This window comes from Mesoplodon mirus, assembly GCF_964341445.2.
Source record: "Mesoplodon mirus genome assembly, chromosome: 18".
Lineage (NCBI taxonomy): Eukaryota > Metazoa > Chordata > Mammalia > Artiodactyla > Ziphiidae > Mesoplodon > Mesoplodon mirus.
The window spans coordinates 59,182,540-59,202,296 of record NC_138994.1 but is presented as its reverse complement, the minus strand read 5'-3'; the positions used below and the strand labels follow the sequence as shown (position 1 = coordinate 59,202,296).

The 19,757-nt window shown below is 40.4% G+C and overlaps 1 protein-coding gene across 13 annotated transcripts in view; it reads right to left on the bottom strand.

Moving 5' to 3' along the window:
* SYNRG (synergin gamma) overlaps window positions 1–19,757 on the bottom strand; it is a 91,156-nt gene that overhangs the window by 26,255 nt on the left and 45,144 nt on the right. For 9 of the 13 annotated variants that reach the window (XR_014291996.1, XR_014291997.1, XR_014291998.1 and 6 more), the window contains exons 13-19: window positions 17,854–17,972; window positions 17,656–17,718; window positions 12,612–13,559; window positions 3,481–4,074; window positions 1,974–2,137; window positions 1,127–1,180; window positions 535–631 (exon numbers count right to left, since the gene is read on the bottom strand). Coding sequence is in view for 2 of the 13 variants with exons in the window: in XM_082605409.1 (XP_082461535.1) it covers window positions 535–631; window positions 1,127–1,180; window positions 1,974–2,137; window positions 3,481–4,074; window positions 12,612–13,559; window positions 17,656–17,718; window positions 17,854–17,972 (2,039 nt within the window). In the remaining 11 variants the exon portion in view is untranslated. Of the gene's footprint in view, window positions 1–534; window positions 632–1,126; window positions 1,181–1,973; window positions 2,138–3,480; window positions 4,075–12,611; window positions 13,560–17,655; window positions 17,719–17,853; window positions 17,973–19,757 lie in introns of those variants that run through there. The other 4 variants (XR_014292000.1, XR_014292001.1, XR_014292002.1 and 1 more) reach the window with 2 other exon arrangements.

Sequence of the window (19,757 nt, the reverse complement as noted above, 5' to 3'; positions counted from 1 at the left end):
CATTTGAGTAAAGACCTGAAAAAGACTAGGGTCCAGTGCATGTGGCTCTGGCCACGGGACAAGCCTGAGCTTGGGGAGGAGAGGACCACTGAAATGGACAGGGATTGAGATTTCATGTTGGACTGGCATGTCTCATAGCTGAAGGTGGCCAGGAAGTTAAGGCATCTGTGATGTCAGTGAGAGGTAGAAAGGAAGAATTCAACACAGCATGGTAAGAACTGATTGGAGACCCAGTGATTTAAGTTTCTTTTTTAAACCAATGATTTAATTTTAATGTCTCATCTAGTTCAGACTCTTTGATAAACCAGTAATTTTACACTGTGTATAACAAGGACTGGGAAACCTGGCCAAAGAGACCCGAAGTCAAATAGTTGTTCCTGTCTGGGACTTAAGTGTCTTCTCTACAAATGCAGATGCTACTTAGTGAAGTCATATGTGGCTTGAGAGATCTAGATTAAGCTACGTAACATAGGGACAACTGAAAAGACTGCAAAGTGTCATGATTTTGGATAAGTAAAATATAAAAGCACATACCTAATAAGTATTCCATGCCTTGAGCTGACTGAATGACTTCTGTGCACACAGAACTACTACTGATTCCATTTAAGGTATCGTTGGCCTTCTTAATGACCTACAAAGAAATGAAATCACATCACCTTACGTAATCAGGAAAAGTCATTACAAATCAATTTACTATCAGTAGAAAACCCAACAGAAAGCCAGGAGGTGTGGAAACACACGACTGATTGATGTATATAGAGGACTGTGCTGAAACAAATCTGAGAATTTAATTTTGACACTGAAGAACCAATCCTTCATTTTCTTTGAAAGAGGAAAAATAGAGGTTCTTTAGCTTAAATATTATTTTAAGTCGGGCGGAGATAACGATATCATTTTGTTATGTCTTAAACACAGTGACAGAAGAGGGCACGGTAGTTAAGTGAGCTGTCTACTATCATAGATGGGAAAGAAGCCTCGCTTAAGACGTGTGACTTTCCACACAGCTTCTCTTTGCGCAAGGCCATCGACGCAGAGCTCTGCGAGTCTATCCAAATGAACCCAGAAGGCAAGATATGTACACCAGGGGCATTTCCGCACGTGTGAACATCACGAAAGTGACACTCACCTCTAGGGCACTCCCTAGGCACCGCTGCCATTCATATGCATATCTCTCATTCTCCTGTGAATTTTATAAAAAGAACTGGGTCAAACCAGCAAGCCTGGAATCCTATTTGTTACTTCTGTCAATTCAGAGTACTGAAGACTTTCCTGTCTATGAAAATCACTCTAGTCCAAGCGCAACTTACCTTTTGAACCCACTAGTGACAATTTTTAATTCCTGATAAATGTAACTTCCAAGCACACGACTTATAAATCTGAGGGAAATGTTTCTTCGTTGATTCCCTTTGTAAATGTTGCCTCATTTGTTCCACTAACAGCGGAAGCTTCTTTAAAGGCACTCACCATGTAGGTGTCTAGTACAAGGGCCAATATCAAACCACGGCTTCTGGCTCCATGGCTTCCTGAGTGTGCGTGTGCACGTGTGTGCCAGGGAGGGGAGGAGGAGCGCTAACCGTGTTGGCTGGAGGAGGAAGGCAGCACGGGACTGAGGTGCCGTGAACAGGAGCAGTGAGAGGACCCAGGACATCTGCCCTTTCTCCTCTATTTTGATGCTTCACCATTCACTAAAGATGATCAAGTCTACGTGCTCAAAAAGAACTCCGTGAAACACCTGCCTGCCTGTGAGGTCCCAGGAACAATTCCAGTTTTAGGGTCACTGACTACTTTCAGTGATGCCACGTCTGGGAGGTACTTTCCTCTGGGGCTAACGTCACCATTCTCTCACTGTAATTACGTATTTTACGTCCGGTGCTTTGTGACGTTCTGCCCCTGGCTCCCCACGTGAAAGCTGCAAGCGCTTTTTCTCAGGGCCCTCAGGGGCTCAGCCCCCTGCGGACGAGGAGCCCGCTCACCTCCACCTCTCCCGTCAGGTCTTTGTACTTGTCGCGGATGACGGGCAGGGCGGGCCTCTCGCTCAGTGTGTTGGAGCGGTCTCTGAAAGGCTGCTCCAGGGCCGGAGAAGGAGAAGAACGGCTTATTTCTTTATCACCAAGGCTCAGACTCCTCTTGTGCGATCCTGGGGGAAGTGGACGGCACAAAGGTTCTGATTACTCAGCTTAGTCCAAGCAGAGGCTCTTCCTTGCTAACACGACCCTCTTTTCTTAGATGTTTGCATCAGGAGGCGTTCACACCCCTCATTCAGCCTGTCTGGCAAGCTACATGTTGAACGCTTTCATCTGTTCTCTCTTGAGTTCCTTGCCTTTAATTTTCTCCATTACGCTTCTCCGATCTATCATAATTCTTCCATAATTCTAAGTGCGGAATCACTGGAGTCTGGAGGGCTAAAGGGTCCTTCTAAGTACCAGTGCATAAGAGGTGTGTTGCTTCTCCAGTCATCAGTTAGGGATCTGTACCGACTTCCTCCATCTCTCCCAATCTAATGGAAATCAACGAGCCCTTCTGTCAGGATGCGATTAAAGCAAAAGGAGCAAACTTAAATGCCTTCAGAGGACAGGCAAGCAAAGTAAATGACTGAAGGTCAGCTGGAGATGGAAGTGGTGGGGACTGCGACACTGGGGGGAGCACACCTCAGCTGTCAGAGGGGGATGTTGCTACTCGGCTCCAGCTGACTGTCAAGAGGTGGGAATGTAGGCCTAGTACTGCCAGATACTACAACTTTTCAAGAAAAGCTACAGGGACTTCCCTGGTGGTCCAGTGCTTAAGACTCCACGCTCCCCATGCAGGGGGCTCGGGTTCGATCCCTGGTCAGGGAACTAAGACCCCACATGCCGGAGCTAAGCCCGCGCACTCTAGGGCCTGCGCACGGCAACTTGAGAGCCACAATGAAGACCCAGCGCAGCCAAAAATAAATAAATTAATTTAAAAAAATAACCTTACAAAAAAAAAGAAGAAATAAAAGCTAGAAATCCAGGTTGTGAAGTGTCATGATCTCTATGTATCTGCAATTGCTTCACATATTAGAAAACCTTCCATGTGGGTCAATCAAAACAGGTCTGCAGGCTGGATCCAGATCCACAGCTACCACGTTGAAGCCTCTGGATGAAAAGATATAGTCCATAGCCAGCGAACAACAGCAGAACTAACCTGCCCACGAGGGGATCAAACCATTTCTCTGTCTTTTAACACGGCACACCTCTACCCCAAACAAGCAAATGAACAACAGAGTGGGTGCTATGCTTATTTTTAGCCCCAAAAGCAGTTACCTGAGGGATACTGGTTTAATTTCAGTTCAGTCTCAGGGAAACCTTCTTTTATAGCTATCTGTCATAGACCCTGATTTTAAACACTGGAAAATCTATTTCCTGCTATCCCAGGGACCAACTTCTTATTCTAAGAAAGAACATCTAACACTGCAGTGGAAGAAACTAAGACGTAAAATCTATGTTGGAAGCCACTCACCTTGAACGGAAAGGTCAAAGGTTGCCAGCTCACTTTTGATCATTTCTTCACTGGATTTCATTTTGCCTTGTGAATTGGCCACTAAAAAGTCAAATTTGCTGATTTTGGGCTTTTCACTTTGAAACTCTCCGAAGTCATCCGCACATTCTTTGGGGGTGTCGTGAGAAGCGCTGCTGGAGGCTGGGCTTGGGCACGTGGCCTCCTGGCTCCGTTCAGCCGCAGGCAGGTCCTGTCTGGTGAAATCCCTGTAGTCCCCGCTTTTATATTCCTTTTGCTCGCTGGCCTGTGGGATCACGTCTTTAAAATTGGCGAAAGCCGGAAAGGTCGTCTCTGGAAGAGCATCCTCGCTTGTGAAGGTTGTGACTTTGGAGAGAGATGTCATGGTGAGGTTTTCGGTACTGCCAAATGAAGTCTCTTTCTTTTGAAGAGCTGAGGCAGCCGAGGAGGCCCTGCTTCCTGCTGAGAGGACAAATGGAGAGAGTTTTCTGCCCTGAGAGGCATCATCCCTGTCTGACCAGTCATAGCTCGTAAGTGTGCTCACTGCAAAATTGCTACTGTAGGTTCCAAAAGCAGCACATTTTAAGTCCTCTATATCTGAAAGGGAAATAAGACCCCACAATTAGAGGCAAGCTCACCATTTAGGCAAAATGCCCTAAGCTCTGCAGAAGCAAAATGTCTAGCACTTTTGATTCATTTTATGCGATGTTGGAGTTAACTAAATTTAGAGCTTGTACTAAAGTTAAAGAAGCTGGGCTGTAAAATCTGATCTTGAAAAACCCACATTAGCCTTGAGTTGGCATTTATATTTAGTAACAAAGAGCCATCTTCTTTGGATAGTACAATTCCTAAGAAAAGACAGGAGGTTCATCCACCAATGTATATACAGTTTGATATAAGAATAGGGTCATTTAATAAAATGTCCGTTCACTTATGAACTTTAAAATGTATTTACAATATTCCCTGCCTAAAACAAGTCTCTCTCGTTTTGACTTTGATGGAAAATGTTCCTTTATAACATGGCCATATGAAATGTACATGACAAACTAATTAAAAGTTGACAATATCCTGAAACTAAAGTAAAAATAATGTTATTTAACTTTTAATCAGTTATTAGGAGTTTCTGTCTAGGCAAGGCCAAATATGAGATTTTAATTGAGCAGTTACTTACCTAGTTGTTATTTTGGTCAATATGGACGTCCTATTGCTGTGATGGAGTATGAGGAAAGAAAAATCAGTCTAAACTACTTTCATCCCTAAAAAAATAGAATCAAGGGTCTGGGTCCTCGTGGGCTCCTGTTTCTCCTTCAACTATGTGTAACCCCCTCATTTTAAAAAAAAAAAAAAGGAAAAGAAAAGAAATGCTGGGCAGAAGACTCATTTTACATGCTTAATGTATCTTTAAATAATTTAAGAGGCGGCACAAACAGCAGAAAGAATGTAGGTTTTCGATTCAGACAGACCTGGGTTCAACTCCCAGCTCTTGCCACCTACCACTTGTGCGACACTAGGCAAGCTATTTAACACCTCTTAACCTCGGTTTGCGTATCTGTAAAAAGAGAAGACCATGCACTTGGAAGGGCTGTGTTATGACATTAACGATAACATGTGTCAAGGGCCCAGCCCAGGGCCTGGTGAGCAACACAGCAATTACTATACAGCATGGTTGCCACCAGCCTCAATGTGATATTTAGTTGCCTGCCTTAGGGCCTAAAATAGAATTGTTTCAAAGAAAAAATGAAAAGTCAACCCATCACTTTAGTGGTCTTAGTAGGGAAAATTTCTTGCTCATTTTCATAAAACAAAACCAGCTGAGGCTGAGTAACACTGGTGTGGAGAAGCAACTTTCCAGCAGTGCTGGCCATTCAGTCTGGCTGAGAGGTGTTTGGTCTCATTTTGGTCATTGTACACCAGGTAAGAAGGCCAAATGCAAGACCCCCTCTCTGACAACCACAAACACGGATTAAAGGAAAATGCTCAAAAGTTCTGTGACCCAGATTTTCATAACTCAGTCAACAGGTAAAACAACACTGGGCTTCTTCATGTCTCTTATACAGCAATGTTGCATAGTTTATGAGAAGGAAGGGATTCCTGACACTGCTCCTCTAACAGTGCACCCCATATAGCTCTCTCTCTCTCAACCCTATTAGGAAAAGGGCACTAACTTAATAATAAAAATGGAAAACGTGAGATTTACAGAAAGGCCAACCAGTGAAAAGCAGATAACTGCCACAGAACAGCAGTATATTTTAAAATTCTGTAGTGCAAATGGTACCCTTCAATTTTAGCTTATTAAACAGGAGGGAAAAAAAGATTCAGGTGAAAAATGTACAGTTTAGAATGAATGAAACAAGACTTTAGGCAGAACACCCTCTTAGTCTCTGGCTGTAGTGTTTATTTTCCCCACTATTTAAAGGGATCAGAAGGTGCCCTGACTCAAATGAAGTGAAATTCAATCAGGAGGCAGATGCAGTTAAACACAAGATGAGTGAGTCTTCAAGGGGTACATTCAGAAGAATGTGTCAGAACATGAATTTTTTATTATTACATCCTACCAGAAAGCTCTTTGAAGAAGCTGTATTGTGAACTACTCCTGGAATCTCATCTACTAAAAAGGGTAGCAATTTTCCTAAAGACCAAAGATAAATTTAATAAAAAGTCAAGCTCTTGTTCAAACATTACAACTAAATTGCTATGGTAATAAAAAAAGACCCTTTTGTACAATTATGCATCAAGAAAAAACAAGTTTTCTTTTTTTTTAAACCAGAAATGATTGTAATATAATCAGGCAAAAGGCATTATAAGCAATAAGGGAATGCCTTAGTTGAAGACCTTTTAAGTATTTTTTATAACACTATAGGTCTTCAAGAAATGTTTCTTTTATTAAGAATGATAAACATAACATTTTGCCTTTTGGAACAACTCACAGAAATGACCAAATGAAAGACTAAAAAAGAAATATTTTATATTTTAAAAGATAATGAAGAGTAATGATACTGGATATATGAAAGTCAAGCCTCAAGGCTGATTTTTTAAATTTTACTTTTGCTTATTTACTAGCTATATAGTGTAAAAAACCAATTTACTAAAGTGCAATTCATTTGAACACATAAGGAAGTACTGCTACTACATAAGGAACATGAGAACACTGTATTCCTAAACCTTAGCATTTATAAGCAATATAAAAATACAGTTGTATTTCCTAGCATGGTGAATATCAGTTAACTTTTTTTTTTTTTTTAAGTAAACCTTTGTTTTAGAAAAACGTGGTGAATCAGCTTACTGAGGATAGGTTAAACCAAGAAAATTCCTTATTTCCCATGTTAACAGTTCTATGTTTTCTAAGCAAACGATAATGTATTATTGTACAATGGTCTTAAAAATAGTAAATATTCTATAAGAGCCACAACATGAGTGATGGAAAAAATAATACAGAATAACCCACATTTTATTTTGCAATCACTGAAATTACTGTAGGTGGGTTTTCAATTTGATAGCTGAATTCTGAAAATTGCAAGAGAAAAAGGAAAAGAAAATAATGAATGCAATAAAAGGAAGAGAGAATCACTGCTGTATTTCTGATTCTACTGGAAAACTCTTAGGCTGTGCTAGGTTGAACTGCAATTGCACACAGATAATGCACCAAACTGTGTGCTTTAATATATGTATTTGTTTGCAATCAGGAATGTCCTGTTCCTAAGGCCAAAGGAACAAACTACACAATCTGCTTTCCATCATGGGTCTCAAATTAAGACATGGATTTCTTGCTTACACTGGCAGGTAACCCTATCAGTCTCTTCCATAACCTCTATTCACGTCCCTTCTGCACGGATGTTGTACATGAAAACAAGGCATTTCTTGGAACAAAGAGTGTGAGCTGCTGCTACAGGACACAGAAGGCCGTACCAATTCCCATGGATCTCTTCTAAAGCTGTAAGCATAAGTGCCCAGGTGATGAAGAGTTACTGGCTTTTGAGAGAGGGGTTTAGAAAAAGAAAAGAGATACATGTGCAAATTCCACTGTTCCCTAGTGTTTCATATAGCAACTACATTGTTCATTGGCCTAAGGAATAAACAGCTTTTAATTTCCAATACTGATTTAATCCAAACTCCATTTTACCAAAGCAAATCATGAAACATTTATACACTTAAACTTCTTCCCATCCCTGGCCTTATTCTACCTTCTGAAGTCAATCATAGTTACATTCTCTATTAACTACAGAACCTGGCCTGACTGTGTCCTCTAAGTATCAAACACCCTGACAGGTGTTGTTGAAGAAAACAGGAATGAAAGTGATCATAGTGTAAGAATGACAGGCCACAAAATGTTGCTGTATAATCGCCTTCCAGTGTTTCCTCATCTGCATAGAAACCTCCCATTCTTCATGTGTACTTACTCATATACATCTATCGTTTAAATGTTGTCAGGCTATCGGTAAGCACCTGCAGGTTTCTGGGTCAGTGCTTTCAGTTCAATAAAGAAAAGTGGCAATCCTGTGGATATGTTCAGTCCAGAGGAGGCTGGAAGGCCACAGAATGGTGTCAAGACATACACTGGGACATGGTCATCATTAAAAATCCCACAGAAAAAAATCAAGTGAGCACTGAAGATGGCAATTACAACTAGGGCCTTGTGACCATGCAAGGCTGAGGGGAGCACCCAGAAGACCATACTATGCATATGACCCTATACAGCTAATGGGCCAACATTTTCCAAAACAACCTATGAAAAGCATTCAACTGATGGAAAAACAAAGCTGGAAACAGCTCTTTAAATATGAAATTGGTTTATTCTTTGAGTTATTTTAGGATTTAGCCCAGCTTCTTTGATATTGCCAGAATCCCCTCATGTTCATTAGCTACTTTTAAAAATCAGCAGGGATTTTAATGTGAAAAATAGAGTGATTGTAAAATATAAATACATTTGTATAATTTCTCAGGCACTGATGTGTGAAGTCAGGCACTAACCACATCTTACCTTACTTGGCACTGGGGTAAACAAAATGGTGTTTTTTGATCTGTTGGAACTTACAGAATACAGCCTTCAAGTCTTTACTGAAAGTTTATATTGTTATACGTATTATCAAAACTTCCTCTCTAAAAAGTATTACTACTCTGGAAACATTAATTGCTCAATTTGTGAATGTGATTATGTTTTATGCACAGGTATATTCATCTTCTGGAGCCTGCTTAAATGCAGAAATGAGTTAAAATAAAGCAGTCCCAGATGGACCAATATAGCACTAAATAATTCCACTGACAGAGGAATTCCTTAGCCAAAGCCATCATGACTGGCACCAGAACATTCTAAAAGAAGGGCAACTGAAATTATCACTAGATGGAGGCTACACCGAAATCTCTTTCTTCCAAATTAGTTAACACACATCATAATTAAAACATAGTATGATTATACAAGGTTTCGCAAACCAAGTACTATTCACTTTCTAAAGAATTATGCTCTGGAAAACACGATATTTTGAATGGCAGACCCAGCTTTTCTTAGTGTTAATCTAAATCCCAATATGCAACTTTTCTTTTTTCTCAAATGGCATAGTTCAGATACTGTAAGTAGTCTCTCAGGAATCCTATTCAAAATCCTCACCTTCAATGGTTTAATTTCCTTTCTGACTCAAACTTTAAAAAAGAACAAAGAACCAAAGCATCAAAATATAAGAAAAAAATTTAAACCATGGAAACAACTCCCTTTTCCCAAGGTTTTTCACTATTACTATACTCCGAAATGGAAAAAAAATTTCCAAATTTGGCCTACTCTTGCAGCTAACTTTTGTGGGTGTTTCTAAGATTGTTTTCTTAAAAATGAAAAGAGTTAAGACCTTGCTTTACGGACTAAGTTAAAAAAGACGAAGGGTGGCTTCATACTACATTCTGAAGTTGGAAAGATAACATGCTCTACAATTAGTGGACGGAGTGCCCAACTTCAAACTCAAATCAAATTCACTCCTGGAGACTCCCTGGTATTAACAATAAACACTTTTCATGACAGAGATTATCAGTCTAAATTCAGTTTACATTTACTCTGCTCAGAAGTTCATCTCAATACCATTCAATAATTTATTTTAAATTAAATGTATATATACCGAGTTATTAATAGATACGGCCCTTTCCCCAACACTAAGCTCTCAGGTCTTCCCCTTCTCTTCACAGTATAATTCCTAGTGGAGACAGGCTCTGTGATGTTTACTAAGCAATAAAATCTTCACTAGAAGGAATAAAATTTCTATTACGTAAAGTAAGGTTTACACGTATCTTTTAAAATGTTTTAACTTATATTTTAATCCAGTGCCATGTTAAAAATTTATATAAGTGGAATTATAAGGGGAAAAGGCTAAAATGTACCAATACTTTCTTAGGAGAAAGGTGTCTGAAGAAACAAAATAAACAAAAGGGAAAAAGCCCTCTAACTACAGGAGGGTTTAAACTTGATACTGACCAGGTATTTCTTTGGTCTAACCCTGGAAAAGTACAAATTACACACATCCCCACACTTTCAACATGTGTGAAAGAATTATTTATTAACGTTAAGACTTACAGATCACAAAAGAGAGTGGTACAGAAGAGCTGGGAAAAAAGTCATCAGAATAAGCATGCAGATCGGTATTTGCAGAGGAATATACCAAAGCAAGTTTGAAAAGGCACATTCACACAGAAAATGTCGAAATTGAAAAAAAGACATCAGAAAAGCAGCCAAAAAAATAATAATAAAGCGCCGATTAAAATACAAAGATTTTCAATGTCCAAGAAGAGCTACTTTACAGGTAGGTGGGTAGGCAGGTAGCTACAGAAGCCTTGCTAACCCTTTGAGAGTGTCACAAATGAGGTGCAGCTCTTGCTGCCAACGAAACCAGATGATCTTAACGACTGCGCATCAAGATGCCTTAGTGCTGAGAGATTCAATTTAGAGGGAGGACAAAAGCAGCCTAGTTGAAATTATATGCAGCAAGGGCTCAAAGGGTTAAATGTAATAATACGCAGAGAAATCAGGCAATGTTATTAGCGTTATCTACCTTCCATACAAAGAATTATAGCAAGAGTTAAAAGAGTCAGTATCCCCTTCAGAGTCAAGTTAGGGTTTCTAAACAGGATTAAGGTCCCGAGATGATAAGCTACTACGTTTTATTCTCTCTTCATCAGCCCACTTCTTATTTCTCCAACAAAAAGTACCCTTAACCCTCAAACTAAGAGAGCAAGAGATACTGTGCGTCAACATGAGGATAAAGAAAAACCAAGTTGCACTGGAGAAGTCCCTGCCATTTACCCTCTCCAATACATTCACGCAGCAGTTTTGCTCAAGAACGATATCGCTCATTGGCCAGACATCAACCCCTTTGAACAACCACTCTAAAGGGATACTGCTCCTTTCGGACAGGAGGTTTACAGATCAAAAGGAGGGAACAATCCTCTTTTGAGAATATCCTCAAACTGAAGAAACTTGGCTTGAACGTTACAGGTTCCAAGCTGGGAACGTTCCAAACATACATAAAAGGACATGAGCACAGAAGATTATTTTAACAGGTCAATCAGAACAAGCTCAGTCATGAAACCAATCTCCCCTCCCCAAATGGGAAAAAAAAAAAAAAAAAAAAGAAAAGACACCCTCCCAAACGCAGATTAGACTTGTCTCACAAAGAAATCTAGTTTGGCACTGTGAAAGAATATAGATTCACTTTCAGAAAAATAGCTTCTAATTAATAATTTCAGAGCCCAAAAGGCTAGTATACATGTTATGAGATTTTAAAATAAAAAGCCAATATTATTGTTCAGAAAATGGAGCACTTTGCAACCAACTGCTGTAGCTCAAGCAGCTCATACAAAAAAGAAACAAAATCACTCTAGCAAACAAACAGCGGCAAAAAAAAAAAAAAAAAAAGGAAAACATTTGAAGAAGGTACATTAGAAATATAAGTAGACAGTCAGGGGCACAAGGAGCCCTGCAGACAGCCCACTGCGCTTGGCAAGTAGCCTGTGGAACACGCCATTCCTCCGATACCTTGCTCCCAATTCAGCACCCTGTTTAAGAAGACCTCTAACATCTCAATAGCCAAAGGATGGATGCAATTTTGTTTTCTGACTGACCAAACTGATATATGCAAAAGCCGCCATACTTTACTATTTCTTCCTGAATCTGTAAACTTGGGAGTGTCTTATGTGTCCCTCTCTAGTTAAACGACAATGAACCCTTCGTACGCATAATGCATTTTCTGGAATAATACAGTAATGCTGAGATATTTCTCATTATTAAAGGCCACAAAATAGGTTTATCTTTCTATATACATATCAAAGAACGAAACAAAATAAAAACTAGGACACTTGGGAATCTAGTTTTTCTGACAGGAAGTTGGACTAGAGAATCAACTGCTACATGTAAATCCATATGGAATTTAAAGAGGGCTCTCTTCTAAGATGTTTTCAAACATTTTACGAGAAAGTTAGTAGTTACCCTATCTACCGTCTACAGTTGTGTTACAATTTACTACTTCCAGTAATAGCGTTAACACTGAAAACCGTACCTCAATTCCACTAACAACTCCTGCCCTCCTCCTTGCCAGACCCTGGCACACAGGGCATCCAGATACAAGCTCTTGCCCTCTTCTTCTCTTGCAGGGATGTGGCAAAACTGCAGTATAACTGGCTAGACATTTTTACTTTCTTGGCCTAACAAGAGTCAGTCTCTATAAACCAAACAGAATACTCTATTGGCAGCTGCCAAATACACCCAAGAGAAGAAAAAAGGAGAAGGAAACATTGACTTCACTCACAGAAATGGAGGAACATTACTGACACGGCAAAAGTCTTTATAAAATTTCTGGCAATGTGTGGCTCATTCAGCAAGTGGATTTTGATGTGCCTCAGACACCCAGTTGGTGTTAGATTTCAAACTCAAAAATATCCTAGCCATCCAATCTAAGTTTCATTGTATTCATGGTATCCACATATCCAAGTATCCACAGAATCCAATTCAACACTGCTTTAACGGGACTGGCCATGAAGAGGTTAATTATTAGACATTCATAAGGGTTAAGAGCCAGAGCCTTCCTCTTCTGTAAATCAACACCCACAGAACCATCTTTGAACTCTGTATCACCATCACCAGAGCAATCTCACCAATTCCTCACCTGCAGCAGGAGGATGCTGGCCACTAACTGTTGGTAAATCCAAAGAGCTATCAGACATGACATGCTTAAGATCTCCTCCCACATCAGCCAGTTTCATGTCAAACTGGACAGAGAGTGCGTCTTCCGAGTCCTCCTTGCCAGCACTGCTGCCGCCAATGGAAGGGAGATCCAAGGACTGCACCGAAGCAGAGTCTTCTTTGGTGTGTCTGAAAGCCACTGCTTTCTCTCCCAGGGATTTGTCCGAGTTCACGGAAGAAAATTTACTGGAGTGGAAGTCAGCGAAATCATCATCACTCTTTCCTGAAGGAGGGTTATCTTTCAGCTCGTCAACACCTAGCCCCGGTCCTTCCAGAGAGAGCTGTCTGAAGACATCGTATTTGGTAGACGCAGCGGCAGAGTTCTGTCCGTCCTTTGCTGTGCTGCTCACGCTGCTGCTTAGAGGAACAGGACTACTTTCCTCTTTAAGGGCCTCGTATTTGTCATCTGCCTTTTGCTCGGATGAAATAGAACTATTACTGAAAGCCATAAAATCTGCAAAGTCATCCTGCTCCCCAACAGATGCTGGACTAGAATATTCCCCAAAGAGGTTGAATTCTCCAAAATCATCAGCCAAACTAGAAGTTTTAGTTGGCGCCAATGTCGTCATGGGTGCTGCAGATCCCGCTAGGTGGGGTCGTGAGGAAACAGATTTTGATGCGCTAAATGCAGCTGAAAAGGACAATGGTTTCTCGCTGCTGCAAGTAACTGAGGAAAACATATCTAGGTCTGCGAAGTTCAGAGGATTTCTCACTTGTGTCTGTGGTTTCTGTTGGATGGCTCCCGAGGGGAGGGCTGCCGGAAAAGGTTTGTCTTTTGCTGGCGGCTCTAGTGGTGAGACGCTATCGGCGGTTTTAAAATCGGTGAAACCATCATCATTTCCCGCAGATCTGAATTCTGCAAAGTTTTCTCCTGAAAGAAAAAACACAACCAAATACAAAAGAATGCTGAGCTGAAAATCCCATGATCCATATTAAAGTACAAGCATATTACAGACTTTTCCCTCACTGGCTTCACATTATTTAACCATAGTTTAATAATATCCCTACCAAATATCCCTTCTGTTTCCACACTGAAGGCCAGTGATAGGGAAATAAATAAAAATCAAACTGAGCACACATATCACACGATTTTCATTTGCTCATTTCAGTGTGATATGATATGTGACATGATATGTCTGTGCCAGAGCCTTCAGCTGTCCAAAAGCATTGCTCTAAGGATGTTTTCTCACTATTGCTAGCCAGCCAAGCATACAGGAGAATAAGAAATAGGCGCTGGACAGTGGTTAAGAATCCACCTGCCAACGCAGGGGACACAGGTTCGAGCCCTGGTCCGGGAAGATCCCACATGCCGCGGAGCAACTAAGCCTGTTCGCCACAACTACTGAGGCTGCGCTCCAAGCCCGTGAGCCACAACTGCTGAGCCCGCACGCCACAACTACTGAAGCCCGTGCACCTAGAGCCTGTGCTCTGCAACAAAGAGAAGCCACCACAATGAGAAGCACTTGCACCGCGACGAAGAGTAGCCCCCGCTCGCCGCAACTACGGAAAGCCTGTGCTCAGCAACGAAGACCCAACGCAGCCAAAAATAAATTAATTAAATAAATAAATAAATTAAAAAAAGGAAATAGGCGCTGGAGGTTCCTGAAGAGAGGCATATTAAAATACACAGTGGCCCTTTAAAGATAAAATGTGTTACATGGTGATCAGTCAAAAAACAAATATCACAGGTACCAATGAAGTATTATGAAAAATCCTGCATCTAATATTTAGGATGTACAAGACTCTGCTCAGCTTGGCACTTAAGCTTATGGTTAGATACTACGTGGTTTTGCTCAAGTATATTGAGGCATCAATTTGAAGGGATTTGATGAAAAATTCTGAAAAGGCATCTGCTTATTTGCAAAGCATTCTTGCTAAGGGCACATTATAAAGTAGTTCCCCCCGCCCCGCCCACTTTCCAACACATAAGCTGAATCTTACCAAAAACATCCATGAGTACTTGGGCTTTTCTTTTTTTTTTTTTTTTTTGTTTTTTTTTTTTGTTTTTTTTTTGTTGCCGTACGCGGGCCTCTCACTGTTGTGGCCTCTCCCGTTGCGGAGCACAGGCTCCGGATGCGCAGGCTCAGCAGCCATGGCTCACGGGCCCAGCCGCTCCGCGGCATGTGGGATCCTCCTGGACCGGGGCACGAACCCATGTCCCCTGCATCGGCAGGTGGACTCTCAACCACTGCGCCACCAGAGAAGCCCTGGGCTTTTCTTGAAATCAAAAATTTCACTGTACCAATCAGCACTTATTTTATTACAATTCAAAGGGATTTGAATATCAATTCCATTATTAAAAATTTTGAGGGGACTTCCCTGGTGTTGCAGTGGTTAAGAATACACCTGCTAATCAGGGACACAGGTTCAAGCCCTGGTCCAGGAAGATCCCACATGCCGCGGAGCAACTGGGCCTGTGTGCCACAACTACTGAGCCTGCACTCTAGAGCTCGTGAACCACAACTACTGAGCCTGCGTGCCACAACTACTGAAGCCTGCGTGCCTAGAGAACCGTGCTCTGCAACAAGAGAAGCTACCGCAATGAGAAGTTAGTGAACGGCAACAACGAGTAGAGTAGCTCCCGGAACTAGAGAAAGACCGCCTGAAGCAATGCAGACCCAACACAGCCAAAAATAAATAAAATTAAAAATCAATTTATAAAAAAAAAAAGAAAGAAAAAAGCATGGAAAATAATGGAAGCTTATTTTCCCCCTAATTTGAGCTACTTAACAAATTCACCAGCATAATTTATCAACACAGAGAAATCTATTTAATATTAGGGAAATTTTAGAAAGAGAAGAACAGCATTCAGAATTTCTGTATTTCATGTTTTTATACATACCACTAATATAACTAAAGTCAGTTTCACAAATTGACAGGAGAAGCAGATGTAAAACTTTAAAAATCGCCCTAGAATTTTAGGCAAGTACATCACTGATAATATCTGTATTATTTTGTATAAATAAAAAGGTAATAAGCAGCCAATTTTGTCACGGCCTAAATTTTTGATGTGCTGCTTTAAAATATCTGTGAAACTGACAAGTTTTGCTTGGTTATTTTGTAAAGGAAATCACCACAGCAAACTAAACTTACTGATGAATTGTAAACGTTTCCATTAGAAATGTAAGCTGGGTGAAAGGGTTAAAAAGAAATAAAAATGGGTGGGTTTACATGTTCAAAAACACAGGGGCTTTTTGGGCAAATAAATTAGTAGCAGACACTGGAAGATTGCTTATCAGGAGGTACATTAAGCATATGACTTCATGGGTAGCTTTTCAGTCCACTTTTTTTTTTTTTTTTAAGTTTTAAAATTAATTATTTATTTATTTATTTTTGGCTGCGTTGGATCTTTGTTGTTGCGCGGGCTTTCTCTAGTTGCGGCGAGCGGGGGCTACTCTTTGAAGCGGTGTGTGGGCTTCTCACTGCGGTGGCTTCTCTTGTTGTGGAGCACGGGCTCTAGGCATGTGGGCTTCAGTAGTTGTGGCATGCGGGCTCAGGAGTTGTGGCTCACAGGCTCAGTAGTTGTGGTGCATGGGCTTAGTTGCTCTGTGGCATGTGGGATCTTCCTGGACCAGGGCTCGAACCTGTGTCCCCTGCATCGGCAGGCGGACTCTCAACCACTGTGCCACCAGGGAAGCCCTGTATTTTTAATGAGAGTAGAAAAAAATATATTCTCCTAAAATGAACAAAGTTGGCATCTCTCCCTGGAAAGCCTTAAAGGTAAGACAGGAATGAAAGCAAGCACACAACAATGGCAACAACCATCTGGGATTCTGTTCGTAAAGTACCGCAAAAGCAGGGCTAAGATGTGCTGCTTACATTTTGGTGGCACCATGGTGTTTCCCAGGAATAACATACATATCATACGATCACTAATACCAGAGTATATAAAGAACCCTGATATTAAACCATGCTCTTTACTCCAAACTTGCCTTGGCCCAAGAGTTGATAAAAGCACTGCTAGGAGTAAATGCCAAATTAACAAACCAGAAGTTCCTCTGGGGGTTATTTTTGTACTCCTAGTACCTAATACAGGCACTGAGGAAGAAAGATATTACATCCTAAAGGCTTGAATGAAACACAAGGAAACATTTCTAGAACCTAAGAGCTGTAAAAGATTGAATATTTCTAGAGATATTTAAGCAGTACACTTTCTATTTTAACTTTCACACATACACCTTACCTTTCCTGTAATTTCCCCCCAACCTCCCCACTAATCGGAGAAAAGGGTTAGAACAAATGATTGTGGAAGGATGTTCCAAATTTGATTGTCCAATACAGAGAGGTAGAATGTGGTACTGTTCCCAGGAAGAACTCCTCAGTAGAGGATACAAATTTCACAGCATGCGTGGTTAAGCTTTGAAGGACATCATTTGACCTATGGATTATCTAAATCCTACACATCAGGATTTAGCCACAAATATGACTTTACATATGTGGCTCTCAAATTATCATTCTACATTCCCTTCTACTCTATTTAAGCCCCTCTATCAGAGATAGGAACCACACAGGCACACAAAGCCCTCTCACTTCTACTCATTAAATTACAGCCAATTTTGAAAATCTTGAGATGTAAAAGACTGGTTGCTGCCTTTCGCAGTCCACAGATTGCTGCACTGCCAACATCTCAAGTCTTGTTTTGAGCATTAAAATAACTGAAAGTGGTCACAGGAGTCTAACTGGGCTTGAAGGCCTCCAGTGAAAGGGAATGCACTATTTTCAAAGGAAACTGCATTGATTTGGGGTTTGCCCTAAATTTTAGAAAATAAGTTTTCTAAATTATCAGTTATTTTATTATCTAATAACTGAACCACATTTTTCTTTCTTGTAATTTCCAGAGCTACAAAACAAAACAAGAACAACCACGCAGTAAAATAAAAGAATGTTTGGGATGCTACTGAAAGAATCATAAAAATCTCTTATTAAAAATTGAAATAATTTATCCATTTAAGGAAACAACAACTTACCTAAAGATTTACTCTCTGCTGTCTGTTCAAGTTCCCTGAAAGCACTGTATTTATCACCAGGCTCTATGATGAAAAGACAGAAGCCCAATTAAGGTTAGGAACCTTAAGATCACAGCTCAAGGACATTCACCATAAAAGGTCACCACTAAAAACAAAAATTTACATTCACAGGTTCATGAATTTATGAACTGTTTTTACCTCCAAATGGAACAGTATTTTCAGAGGACTTGTCAGCTGCAATTCCTTTAAACACAGCATATTTATCCACTGAAGCTGATCCTTTAGTTCCAGGAAGTGGCATCAACAAAGAAGGAGCACTAAAAGGGAAAGAGAAGTATTTCTTAATGACGAGAACATTGTCTCCTTACCTTGTCATCAAGGAAGAACTCAGAGTTAAAATGGCACACAGGTACCTAGTTAAAACTCATGGCTCCCTGCTTTAAAAGTTAGAAACTATATAGGTACACCACAAATGACAGAAAACAACATCCTTTTCCGTGAAAAAAAAATATTGAAACAACACTCAAGCAATAATTCTTTTCTTGATTATGTGAAGAGGAGTCAGATCCACGCTGACCATCTAATCATCTTTAAGCCATAAGAACCACTGGAATGGCATTAGAAATAGATTATTATAGGGCTTCCCTGGTGGCGCAGTGGTTGAGAATCTGCCTGCTAATGCAGGGGACACGGGTTCGAGCCCTAGTCTGGGAAGATCCCACATGCCGCGGAACAACTGGGCCCGTGAGCCACAGCTACTGAGCCTGCGCATCTGGAGCCTGTGCTCCAGCAACAAAAGAGGCCTCAGATAGTGAGAGGCCTGTGCACCGCGATGAAGAGTGACCCCCCGCTTGCCACAACTAGAGAAAGCCCTCGCACAGAAGTGAAGAACCAACATAGCCAAAAATAAATAAATAAACAAATGTCCATAGAACTGTGAAAGTGAACTGCTCCAAGTACACATGCCCAATATTTTAAAGTAAATTATGTTAACCTTAATATAAATTAGTCTCTAAAATGGGTTCAGAATGCAGAGGTGGAATAGTTCAGATAAAAATCTATTTATGAAATGCTGTTCAAGCCAAGGTGTAAATTGTCCTTCTTTTGGTCACACTGCATCGCTTAGTGGCAGGCGTTCCCACATCTGATAAGCAGCAGTAGAGCTGAAGCAATTTGCATTTTTACGAGGATCGTATCAGCAGTTCCAGAAGCTATCTGTGCAGCAAAACAACAATCACTTCAAAATTAGGTAAAGATACTTTTGCCTGTGGACACATTTCCCTGCTGGATGGAAAAATAGTGTAATGAGTAGTATCTGTGTGGGTAATTCTTGGGCGGCTTAAACACAGACTATAAAAGCACCGCCTTTTCTTTCCCCCTTATCAGACCCAGGCAGCTCCCTGGAAGAACCACCTTTACATATGAATGACTACATTCCACTACTAGTTTGTGTCATTCAATACCATACACACAAGCCATATAAATGGATTTCTATTGAGTTCTTTGCCCTAGAGCAAACATTTTCTACAGTCATTTAAATCTTCTTATCAATGGCCTACAAGCAAGGTAAAAACCCTGCTCTCGCACATGCATGCTAATGGGCGTCTGCAGTGCCTGGAGGACTTAGTGCTATCAAATATTATAATTTCACACCAATACCAAACAGCTGCTACATATTTGATCTGGACAAATAGGTCACTGTTTATACAGTATAGGTGGATTTCTAAAAGTTCCGTAAGTAATTAAACTACAACATACTGAACAGAATGTTACATAGGAATAAAGGTAATTAATGTCCTAGGAAAAAACCACAAAGTTGAATGTTCTGTTTTTTCATGATCACCAACATTAGCTATGGCCCTTTAAACTCCATGGTAAAATCTTCTACTAAATATGACATTTATTTGAATATTAATTTAAAAATTATTTTCAGAATTGGAAAAAAAACCAGAGGATCTTCAGAGTAATGTAGTACTGCTGAGTGAAGTCAACAAAATAAAATTCCATTCAAAAAACGCTATGACTCAGACTGTAATTTTATGCATACTACAAAGGAAGAATTCATTCCAGTTCTTTCCTTAAAGTTTTTATTAAATTAAAAA